Source organism: Falco peregrinus, chromosome 3 (genome assembly GCF_023634155.1).
Source record: "Falco peregrinus isolate bFalPer1 chromosome 3, bFalPer1.pri, whole genome shotgun sequence".
Classification (NCBI taxonomy): Eukaryota; Metazoa; Chordata; class Aves; order Falconiformes; family Falconidae; genus Falco; species Falco peregrinus.
The window spans coordinates 50,503,705-50,516,361 of NC_073723.1; the positions used below are offsets into that span (position 1 = coordinate 50,503,705).

Sequence of the window (12,657 nt, forward strand, 5' to 3'; positions counted from 1 at the left end):
TATTTTCTAGGCCTTATGCGTAAATAATTTTTTTTTAACGATGACCAGGGACAATAATTTCCATGCTTATAGAAGGTTTATTTTTTCCTACATTAAATTGGAGTGTTTTGTGTATGTTTATTTTTTCTGCCTTTTAGAGGCTTTAGAGGCTTTATGCTATTCTTGTCTAGTCTCACTAGACTATTATGGAGTAGTTAGTCAAAGGAAAACAAAAAAATCAAACACTTCACTAAAGTGGACTATGCTTTTTCAAATATAAACCACAAAGAAACAGATTTAAAATAATTGGGACTCTGGTGCTCTACCACAGAGCCAGCTGCAAAAAACTGAACCCCTGTACCAAAGTCAAACTGAGTATAGCTCCTCAACTGAAAAATACTGTGCAGAATGAAACCTTCAGGAAGTCTTCTGGAGGGTAAAACACACACATGTACAAACAAACATGAAAATATTTCTCTTTGCATCCTAAGGAAGTAACGAAACCCAAGTCTTTACAGTAAAATATCAATGTAAACAAAAGAAACAATGGGAGATATTTGAAGGATGTTGCACCACAACTGGTGATGCAATCTTCCACTCCGTCCCACTAAACTTTAATGGATTTTTGATTTGAGGGCTGTAGCTATGTAATAAGGAAATAACACTATCAATCATACAGACTTGGTATTAGTCATGCAGGCACATTCTACTCCCCTCTATTAAAACTCTGTATTACCGATGAGTAGTTTTAAAAGATGAAATCTTAATAAAATTACTAACATATCTACAGGTATCTTGAGAAAAAGAAATGAAAATATAAATTAGGAAGCCAAGCAACACATTAACATATTTTAAAAGTTTAACATCATAGTGCTTGAATAAATCCAAGCCTGAGTTTGGCACAAAAAATAAGTTTTTAAGCACTAAAAAGCCATAGCTAAAAACAGATTAGAAAACTAGCTGAATATATGTTAAGAATACTGTTCCAGGATATATCCTAATCCAATTAATTTCCACTACACAGGAAAAACCCAGTAAACTATTTACACCTGCTAGGCTCTTTTTCACTTGATGGACACTTACTTCAAATCAATGCTGAAATACTTGAGAGGTTATTATTACCTCCAAATTTCATGAACAATAAATAGGTTCAATAGCATACATTTTCATTAATTGACCAGGTTAACTAAGGTGATACTAGCACTTTTTTTATTACCCAAGTCTCAAACAGAAAACAGCATCTGTATGGAAAAGTAACAACTTTGTCTCTTCTTATAAAGGAAATACTAGATTTCCAAAAAGTTTACGTTTGACTTTTAAATTTAAACGTTACAACCTGCAGATTGATTATGGTCTTCTCTTAGAATCAGTGACTATGCAGCTTCAATATTTAAAGTTGCCATTCAGTCTAGAAAGGAAAGGAGTAAATGGATGTGCTATGACTTATACAGTACTGAATCTCTGTCTCATAATATGACAAGGCGGTAATCTGTATTTGCAGGTTGCTGTTATCACTATCACTAAACAGCACAACATTAATGTAGAAATCTTCTAAAATTCTGAAGTACATCATACAATTTGGTGAGCTAAACTTGTTAATAGTCTAGGTCTCTGTTTCACAGTTAAGGAAAAAAAAATAATATAAACCGTAATCTACCAAAAGACACATCTGCAAAATCAAGATGGAGTGAGATTTCAGATCATTTGGTTTCCAGTCCTGTATTACAAATACAATATGCTTGTTCTTCTGCTTAAAAACATTTAGGAAAAACATTACCAAATCTATTCAGAACGGGGTTTAAAAATCAGTTTGAATGAAAACAGTTTTAAAACAAACAAACAAAAAAATCAGAATAAGAGTTTCATCAACTGCACATGATTGCAGTTAAGCAACTACAATCCCTATACTGTCAGTTTTATGTAACATATATGAATCATGGAGAGCTAGCACAGTTACAGCCCTGCTATGAATGCAGAGAAAAGGGGGAAGCAAAAGATATAATACAGTGCACGTTGTGACAGATGCATTCAATCCCTTAACCAAACTAGAAATAGTTTGGTACAGGCTCCAAAGGAGGTAAAGGCCTGAGCCATAGCTGGGCCAAGAACTCCTCCATGAAACCCACAAAGGAACAGAGTGACCCAGTGAGCATCAGTGCATATGGGCTTGGAACAATATTCATGCAATTAACATGTGAATAGTGGGTGTTTTTTCCAAGACTCATTTACGAAGGAACAAAGTTGTGTGTACAAGGAGTCTCATGCATACATTTCCCATTGTTTGCAATTTGACTGTGAGCCAACTACTTTACACCATAAATATGACAGCCTAAGCAAGCTGCCTTTGAGCTCGCCCTGCCAGGCAGCGTGTCCACATGGCAGTGATGTCCCTTTGAGCTGGAAAACCTCTCAAAGTTTGAGATTCCTTACTTGAGACTAAGAGACCTTTCTTTACCCAAGGTGGAGAGGCCCCCTTACCTGCAACAGAACCTCAGTAAGTGACTGATAGCATGCTGCATTAATACAAATGAAATTGACGCTCAGTATTAATTATTATAAACTGTGTATAGAAAATTTAATCAGACATAAACCACTGTCCAAATCTGAAACTAAGATTGGACCTAAGCTCCATCAGGAGTTTAGAAAGCAAGGGTGACCACTCTGAACCTCATGACTCAACAGCAGTGTCTTCCTTACCCTTTTGCCTCTCTGGTCTCTGTGCATACTTTTAACTTGACTCTAATTCAATTTTCCTTTGCATGTTTCTTCCATGTAGTAAGTAATAGAGTGAACCTTGCCATCAAACTTTTACAAATCCATATTAAAACCACTTTTGCTAATACCTTTGACAGTGATTCTTTATGTAATTTAAATCACCCATTTGTGACAAACTGGTGGAGTCAGCAGGATCCTAGATCAGGATTCACTACGCACATAGACATCCCATGTCAGGTCATTCTGCTGGAAAAAGATACATGATGCAAAATGCAGCTGATGACTGAATTGAAACAGAGTGCTACATATCACAGCTAGCTCTACATAAAATCCACCAAAATCTAAATATCTATTCTGTCTTGATACCTATCTACTCTACATAATATCCACCGAAGTATAAATATCTATGCTGTCTTGACACCTACCTACTCTACATGAGCTTTTCCTGTTGCTTTTCAAGGAAAGCATGAATTTCATGTTAACAAGCACATAAGAACTACCATTTTTAATTAGAAATATTCCCTGAATTTTCCCCAAATACAAGAAATAAAAAAAAATACTTCATAACCATAATAATTTAATTCTATTTTTATCTCCTTAAGGGAAAAACAGATGCTAAAATCCAAAGAAACCCCAGTGATATGTAAACATAGTTGTTGGTACTACCTGAGATGCTTTATTCACAACATTAAGATCAAAGACATAATTTTTAACATATTAGCATTAATTTGTCTGAAATTATTCCTCCTTTGTGGACTCCAGATGTTTTGGTACACTATAACCTTGGCAACAGTAAGAGCAGTTGATCCAACACAAGGGTTTTGTTAGTATGCAACTGAGATGACTTGTATGTCCTACTCTGAGCCACTCAGTAGTAGTTCAGGAGAAGTAGCTCACAGCAAGACCTTTCAACTCTCCAAAAAATTTGTCCATTTTTAGAGATACAGTAGCTAGACCCTGAATGACAAAAAATGTCCATATGTGCTACAAAAACAGTATTATGTTGATGATAGCCTACCTAACTTTGTTTTATGTCTCACAATAAATAGAGGTAAGGGCTACAGATACGTTAGTTTCCAGAGTACAAATATATTAGTTTCTAGCCTTATGAATAATCATATCCATTGTGAGCCCTTAAAAGACTAGGGATGGTGATTGAAAAGTTATGCATTGTCGGACCATATTAATCAGACAGGAGCTTAAGCTTGTAGGTCTGTTTATGCGTAATAGTAACTTCAGCCTTTAAAAAGTCTTGTTATAAAACATAAAGGAGAGTCTACTGGAAATTGAATAATCAATAAATTCAGATTAGAAAGAGCACAAATTCATGTAAATTAAAACTATCAGATATAATTAATTCTCTTTAACTCTATATTCAAGTTTATACTGCAATTTTGGATTCAAATTGACAGCATGATGTTGAGATATATTTTTTTAGAGAATTGCTAGATTTCTTTTCCCTCAACCTCCTCCCATGCTGATACTTCACCACAGAAAGCATGTATTTATTTTAACATAGGAGAGAACTAAGCTGAAGCAATGTTATGCTATACTCAGATGGGAGTCTTTACAACCCAAGACAAAAAACAAGCTGACATTCAGCCTTTGATAGAAACTCATAATGTGCTTTCATGATATGAATAATATTCTCATCTTCTACAAGCAGAAAACTCAGTTCAAAATTATGTGGCTCACCTAAAGGTAAAAATAAAACCAAAAACTAAACAAACAGAAAGGGACTGTGTAGAGGCCTCCAGTAAGCTACACTAAGAATTGACTAAACGTACCTATCCAGTCTTATAAAAGTCTTATCTATCTATCTATCTATCTATCTATCTATCTATCCATCCATCCATCCATCCATCCATCCATCCATCCATCCATCCATCCATCCATCCATGTACCTACCTACCTACCTACCTACCTACCTACCTACCTATCTCATCTATCTGCCTACCATATCTACATATCTATTTGTCAGTTTCAAGCTTCAGATTATAGTATATTTCTTGGGTAATAGGATTTGTGCATCACTGAGTGCTCTAGAACCAGATCTAATAACTAATGGAAGACAATAAAGACAACTAAGGAGTGCCCACAAGCCTTAAGCCAACCAAGTTCACCATATACAGGGGAGTCACCCTACTATGAAAGATAGCACAGATTTGATTAAACTATTTAATTTTGAAATTCAAATGATTTTATATGCATAGTACAGTTATCAGTAAAGCACAGTGAAATACCAGGGCCAACTAATCATCAGTGTAATACAATAGGCTGCAGTGATTATGCCACAAGTCTTTTCACTGCAGCTACGAAGACATGGTATAAGCTCAAAATGTTTCTGCAAGCAGCAAGAAGTATTGGAACTACAAAAAGAATGAACACTCATAGGTTGCCCACTGCAGATGCAGGTCTGATTTTTAGCTATGGGTATCTTCAAATTTACACAATGAAAAAAATTACACACTGCTTTACAATGAGTATTTTCTGAAACATTAACACAACCCAAAACATTAATATTTTCTCACACAATATGATACTTGCTAAGTCTAAGTTACCAAAAAATCAGAAACAAAGCTCTGAGCTTCTGTACCTTGCACAGCCATTTGACAAGTACCTAGATGCAACAAGCATTGAAAATTAAGTTTCCACTACTGTTCAGCTCCCTGCTGGGAGCAACTGTGCTCCATACACTTCCCATTTTTTTTCTATTACCTTGAGATTAGAGCTACAGATCCTGTATTTGATAAAGAACCTGCAAGAGAGAAGTGCTAGAACAACTCAAAGTGCAAAAGTCATGCTGCAGACAAAATTCCACCTATACCTCCTGCTGGCAGACCAGCTGATGTACTTGCCCTTTACTCAGGGCTATGTCTAAACTTGCAGAATACTGCACAATGCATAACTGTATATACCATTACTATAGCAGGCTTTACAACAAATTTACTCTAGAAATATATAACATATATATAGTTTGAAAGAATATATTATTAGTTAATTTACCTTTTTTTTTTACATTTATTCTATATTTTATATTTATAACTCCTCTATTCTATATTTTATATTTATAACTCCTCTGCATAATTTATGTTATAAAATGTCATATGAAGATTTTATCTCATTTAAATATTGCTCAATATTTAATATTACTTCTTAAGAATTATTCTTAGTTAGAATAAATATTTAATTGAAAATTTATCTTAAGTTCCTAAAATACTGGCACATATATGAATGCACATTCAAAACTGGTAAGATAAACCGTTTTTTTATTTTTTTAATTCAGAGAGAATTACCTGTAAGTAATTTGAGAAGCGGATTATGTTGGAGGTATAACAAGGTATAAAACAAAATTTAACATGATGACACTTGTTACTCTGTGTCAATCTCCACCTTTTGGCTTTTCCAAATTATCTTTTCTTCCATGAAAATGTTTAAACCTGATCACAAATAGCCCACAGATTTATGTATAATTATAATGGTTAAGAGATTGTCTCAGAAAAAGAAAAAAAATATCCTGCTAATTCTTACCAGTTTTCAATATGCCTTTGAGTATGCAGGTCTATACCTTTAGTACTATCTTTTGGTCATGTCTTGAAATTCTAACAACCTATTTAAATCCCATTGACAGATTTACCATATTAATCATGTTAAACCAAACAACTCCAGTAAGCTTATAAAAGATGAAAATCTGATCACTGTTGCACATCCAAAGCTTAGAAGTACCATAAATACAACTATTTGCCTGGGTATATGGGAGGTAGCATGATGAAGGCTCTGCAGAACAAAGCACAATTTGCAGCACAAACTTGAAACACAAAACCAGTGCATAAAAGCACTCTGAGGAACAGTGTAGTGATCTAATACTTCAGCCTGCACTAACTTGTTCATCAGAACTTAAATCTTTATTAATTCTTGCTTTCTATCCCTGAATGGCATGCATTTGATGATCTGGCATGTAACAGAATGCTGTATAAAATATAGAGTGCCTTTGAAATGGCAAAGTAAGATTTAGAAAAGTAAACTTTCAAATACAACATTACTACATTATTTTAAAATACAGGCAAAATTTATAGAGCTACACAGGACTTAAAGATAATTTCTTTGGTAATATGATTTCTGGCATTCTTTTCTGGAGTACAGGGTTTCCTACTCCTGAAAGTACTTCAGAAGAGTGAAAAAGTCAAATATAACAAAAGTACATGATACTTTTAGCAAAGCTGACTTACCAAGGGAACGGCCTACTATCGAGCTCTCAAATACACATGGCTTCTCTAGAAGGAATATCCTTGATATGCTGTTATTTAAAAACCTGCACTGACAACAGCTTAACTGAAGAACACCCTCATACGTAACATCCAGAGAATGAAAGGCAGAGGAAGACTTTTGTTTCAATTTTAAAGCAAGACTCTAACCAAACTAAAAATTTCCAACATAGTGCAAATTACAGCTTTTGATATTAAATTGACCTCACACAGGCAGAAAGGTGTAGCAATGCTGAAACTTGATAGCTAGAAGGCAGTAGAAGAAATGTTGGAGCATGTACAGCTAAAATCTGCATAATAAAATAATCACTTTTAATATAGAAAAGCCTATCTGAGAAAAGCAATTAAAACAAAGTTATGAAGAAGGGATTGCACTAAGATCTTAGTTGCTTGCCATGCTAGAAGGTACAGCCATATTTGTTTAGGAATAACTATAATACAATTGATACCAGTGCTTTGCTACCAGTGTACAGTATCATCTCAATAACTACAAAAGACAAAAAGTAGACTAGAAAACAGAAAAGCTCACCACTTCTTCATGCCTGCATTTCCTCACATTAATTCCATTAATCTGTTATTAAAAAGATAAAAAGAAGACTTACTCTACATTTCATAAGTATAGATTTCATTTCACTTTTCTAGGAAAATATAAATCAAAGAACTTGTAATTGTACTTACCTGTAGAATTGCATCTCCTATAAAGAGCAAACCTGAGAGCTCCGCTGAAAACAGAAAGCATATTTTTCACTCATTTTGCACAAAACATCCTACATTTCGTGTACATGTATTTTTATTTAATTTGTTTTTACATAACCTTTAAAAAGTTTACACAAGAATCTAATAAAAAACGCCGACATACAATTTCCAAACAAATTATTTGGTTATTATTATTTTTTTTAATACCCAAACATTGGCATATCAATGTTATAATGAAAAAGTCCACTGAGCACAAGTACAAGACTATGAAACATCTTCCACCAGTCACTAGCACCCTGCAGGCCATTATGGTGAGGTATGGCTTATTTTTTCTGAACAGAAAATGACTGTAGGATTAGGTCCTATTGGCCCATGAGAGATTGTTTCTTACAAACTCTAAAGAAAAAGCAACATGGAGACTCCAGAGCTACTTATGAATGGCAAACTTAACTTGTAAGCTTTTAACAAAGATGCTGCATCTTTGATAAACTCAGTGGAGGATTTATGCTGGGTAATACTTTATATCCTGAAGAGCTAGACTATCACTATACTGTACAAAATCACCAGCCAAACTGAATTTGATTTTTAAAACAAAGCTCTACCCTATACATCACAAGGGAATTTACAAAATCTAATTACACAGTTGCAAGTTTTAAATACTGTGTTGTTTTACAGAGCTGTCAAATGCAAATATACTTTAAAAACACACATAAAGAAATGCAACAAAGATTATTTAAGTGTCTTTAATAAAATAAATAACCCCTGAGAACTAAGGAATATTAACATATTAAATGGAATTATTTATCTATAGTATTCCAAAATGTCAGAGAAGATACCATCTAGAAAATACTAGAATAGGACTTGATCCATGAACTTAACTTATTTACGTGAGTTGTAAAACTCAAATCAATGTGGACATACATTATGACACTGAAGTACATGTTTGAAGGACTGGTCTTATTAGCTGTATGTAATAAATGATGCTTAAATTATTGGTGGATAGACATTCTGATTTATTTATTTATTATTTTTTCTAAAATAACTGCATATCTCAATGTTCTTCTTCAGATGCTGGGCTTGACTACATATATAATGTGCTAGCCTAACCACCTTATGTGCATCACTGGTTTTAAGAATTGCCTCAAATGTCACATTTTTGTTTAGAAGTCCAAAGAAAGAGCTGGAGGCAACTGGGAGGAGGGCAGAGTTTTGAGGTACAGGCTTTGGGTCAAATATCATTTTCTGTATTAAAGTTCCCTAGTACAGACACATGGTATGACACTTTTTATACCACAGAAGAGCAGTCTCCTACACAGCAGATGTCCCCCACAACTAGCTTTCTAAAAATCAGCACAATTTTTATTGAAAGTAATAATGGCGATTATATATCAGCTAGATATTGAGGTTAAAAAAAATGCATCAGCTACCGCAGAAAAAAAAACAACAACAAAATAAAGGGAAAATAACAAAAATAAAGGGAAATGGTTTGCACTTTTGTGTGCTCAATTAAATACAAGTCTACCGTTCTTATTTTTCCTGCAGTGCTTAATAGCATTTTAATAGCTAGTGTAGGTAATATACGCCACATTGTTATGTATTACATACTTATATGTATACTGAAAAGAATGGAGTCACAAGTATAACTTCTTAAGGTTAACCTTATAGTCTTCCTTAGGGGCTCATTGCATGCTATTCTGTAGCCTCCTTACATGCAACTTTCACATCTACCTTTCAGGGTTGGTTTTCAGTTCTCAGTATGCTGATTCCCCTGTACCTCTATCTGTGTGGGTGAATTCAATATTTATTTTCTTTATGCTACCACATTTTAATAGTGCAGAAGCAGCATCCTAAAATTATTGCATTACAGATGGAGGGAAATGCTTCCAAGTTTATGCTTCTGACCTTACACAAATGTACATAAATATACACAAACATAACAAAGTTATTAAATACACTGTACCAATACTGATTCACAGCCTTCCTCTCTCCTCATTGTGCACATCATGAGTTGTTTAACCATTATCCATCTTCCTAGCATGTATCATCCCAATAATTTCAAAACATTGGCAGTTAAAAACAATGCAGAGATTTCAGCAACAGCTCTGCTTGTATTAAAAATAAGTATGCTTAAGACCTTACGCAGTACCAGTTTTGCTATGTATGAATTGCTGCAAAGGCTTACACAGCACAGCATCTAATGCTGAAATAACATAGGGGTGTTACCATGGTTTTGCCATTACCCACACCTGAGTACTACTGTACTAACCAGTATAAAAAAACGTGTATTCTCTTCCGGTGTTACCATGCTTTAACGGCCAAATATTTGATCTGCTATACCTTTCTGGCAATAACAAAAATCATTAGCTTTTGTTAAAGTTGTTAAACATTTTCATTCATTAAATATTTTCTTTTTTCTCTTCTTAAAAATAATGCTTTACAAGAACTTTTTCTTAAAAAAAAAATAAATGACAAAGTCTGTTAAACAAAGTATTCCACCATAAAATCTGTACTTTTTCAGAGAAGATTTCTGGGGAAGAGAGAGATCACAATGACATGTAGGGAGAAATGGTAAACCAGTAACGTTTGGTTAACATTTCTTAAAGAATCTCAAGCTGTACTGCATCTTGCTTTAAGGAGCATTTCAAAACATGGTATACTAATCTGACACCCACCTCTTTGTTCTTTGGAAATCTTAGAAATGACCACTGGAATATTATGTTCTGCTCCACCCTGAAAAAATAATAAATGGCAATATCATCAGTCACTGGAAATATCTTTTGGCTTAAAATAATATTATATGCCTTCTCTAACTGCAGTTTTCAGAAAGACTGAGAAAATAACTATGATTCAGCTTTTCCTCTTTTTTAGTTGTTTTTTTCTTTTAGTTTAAATTTTTGATAGGTATTAATTCCTTATTGCCTCTTACAAAGAAGTTCTCAGTTGCCATCATCAGCTCCGGAAGTGAATTGAATGCTGTTTAGAACTCTGCAAGTCTTGAAGAAAAAGGACATCAGTTTCTGTGAATTCTGGAGAGCTTAATGCCTGAAATCGTGTTCTGCAAAAGCAAAACGGCCATCACACTACAATGGCAGCCACACTGTGACCACCTAGTTTTCATGCTGGCAAGAAACAGGTAAACAAAAGCCTAAGAAAAGCAAGTTTGGACTTCTCATCTCAAAAGCAGCCTTTATTTGTTTCTGTCTCTGTCACACAAGCACAAAGAATGAGCAAAGCAGTGGGGTAAGTAGGAAGGAAAAGAAAAAAAACCCATTCAGAAATGGAACCATAGGTGTTCAATATATGGGGAGAAATAAAGGAAAGCTGGATGGTAACTCAACAATTCAACAGCAATTCAATGCTGTTGCTTCATTCAGTTTATACTGTTGGGACTGGAAAAGTTCATGGTGCTTAAGAATAAAGTATTAAAAAGAAACCTTAAATAAAAAGGAAACTCAAAGGAAGAGAAAGGGAAATATACAGACACACAAATATTTTTCTTCTGCAGAGAGCATCAAAGTGTAAGCCTGAATGTAACCTGTACAAATTTAGACCATCAGAAATGACAGTCTGCCACACTGTTATTTTTCCTAGGAATCATGATTAAGGGTTTGCTTACTCTTCTCTTTAGCAGCCAGATTTCTCTTTGGAAAGAATGGCTTTCTTAGGTCCAGGCATCGAGTGTTGAGGTGTGTAAAGGACTGGCATTAGTATTTTGATGGTCTAAGGAACAGTATATATCCCTTCTTCATGCATTTCTTCAAAACAATTGTTTGAAACTGAACAGACTCCTGCACTCAACAGCTATTTCTGTCATGGAATAAAGATGAATTTCCTGTGAAACCATATAATTTTAAATATGATTAAAGTTCCTCATGCTAATGGCTATCATTGCAGTGGTCCTAAAAGCACTGAGTTAATAGGGATCTTGGTAATATTACAACAATTATATGTCTACAAGAAAAGTTTTTTTGGCATTGCACAAGATGAGACTGACAAGCACAGAACACACTGATATTTGTAGCATGGACTGAGCATTTACTCTCCAAAGACCATGAGGTTACCTTCATTTCAGTCAGGCTTAAAGGTGTTTTCAGACTAAATAAATTGTTGCATTATAACTTGTTGACTACCTTTTCAATGGTTTTCACCAAAGGAATAGCAACAGTAAAAGCTGGCTTCACTTAAGATAATCACTTCAAGACCACTAACTTATAAGACTTAACCTACACCCTCCAGATTAAGTCACGTGCATATTTAATTTCTTCCAGATTTTCCAAACAAACAGAAAAATAATTGTGTCAGTTCCCTTCGTAAATCTCCAGTGTTACACAGATATTGCACTATGCAGGATATTTGAAGCTCAGCACAGTAGTGTAGGGTTTAAAGCTCAGCATAGCTAACATAGGTCATTTTTTCTCAGTAAAATGGCCTCCCCCTCTGCTTAGACTCAGCTCTCCAGTAAAGAGGGAGATTACTGTTATTACTAAGCCAGCCTGCAACACACACGACGTGATTATTCCTCTCTCACTCACTGTATCTACCTAAGTCCCTTTACACTGCAGATTTGAAGAAGTATTCAGTAATAACCTGAATAGTTCCTGTTCCTTTGTACTGAGGAAAATTATGTCCTCTCATTGAATCCCAGTCTGGCCAGTATGAAGGATTCCTTTTAATTTAGTCATAGGAGATGTTGCCTGCTAATCTACGAAACAAAAATTCAAAATGGGAAAGAGAAAATAGGTGACCACATATCTATATCCAGTCATCTTTAGCCATTTGCAGCAAACTGAAAAAGCTATATATATTCTGCAACATTTCGTTGAATATTACTTCAGATCAAAACTGCAGGCTTGCATCCTGCATCCTCCATACTTGATTCTCTAGGCTGTAGAAGAAAAAGTGTATCTGTATTGAAATACTGGTTTTATAGGCTCAGGTGATACTTTACTGAAGAAACCTCTGGGAACAGAGGCCACTTTTCCATTGTTTTAATTTTTCCCTC

At 34.6% G+C, this 12,657-nt stretch overlaps 1 protein-coding gene across 5 annotated transcripts in view; it reads right to left on the minus strand.

Annotated features, from left to right (window-relative positions):
- The window catches only part of SNTG1 (syntrophin gamma 1), a 358,597-nt gene that overhangs the window by 135,565 nt on the left and 210,375 nt on the right, over positions 1-12,657 (minus strand). For 3 of the 5 annotated variants that reach the window (XM_055800561.1, XM_055800560.1, XM_055800563.1), the window contains 3 exons: positions 10,328-10,385; positions 7,638-7,681; positions 7,489-7,530 (listed from right to left, as the gene is read on the minus strand). In XM_055800561.1, coding sequence (XP_055656536.1) covers positions 7,489-7,530; positions 7,638-7,681; positions 10,328-10,385 — 144 coding nt within the window. Of the gene's footprint in view, positions 1-2,822; positions 2,943-7,488; positions 7,563-7,637; positions 7,682-10,327; positions 10,386-12,657 lie in introns of those variants that run through there. The other 2 variants (XM_027792468.2, XM_055800562.1) reach the window with 2 other exon arrangements.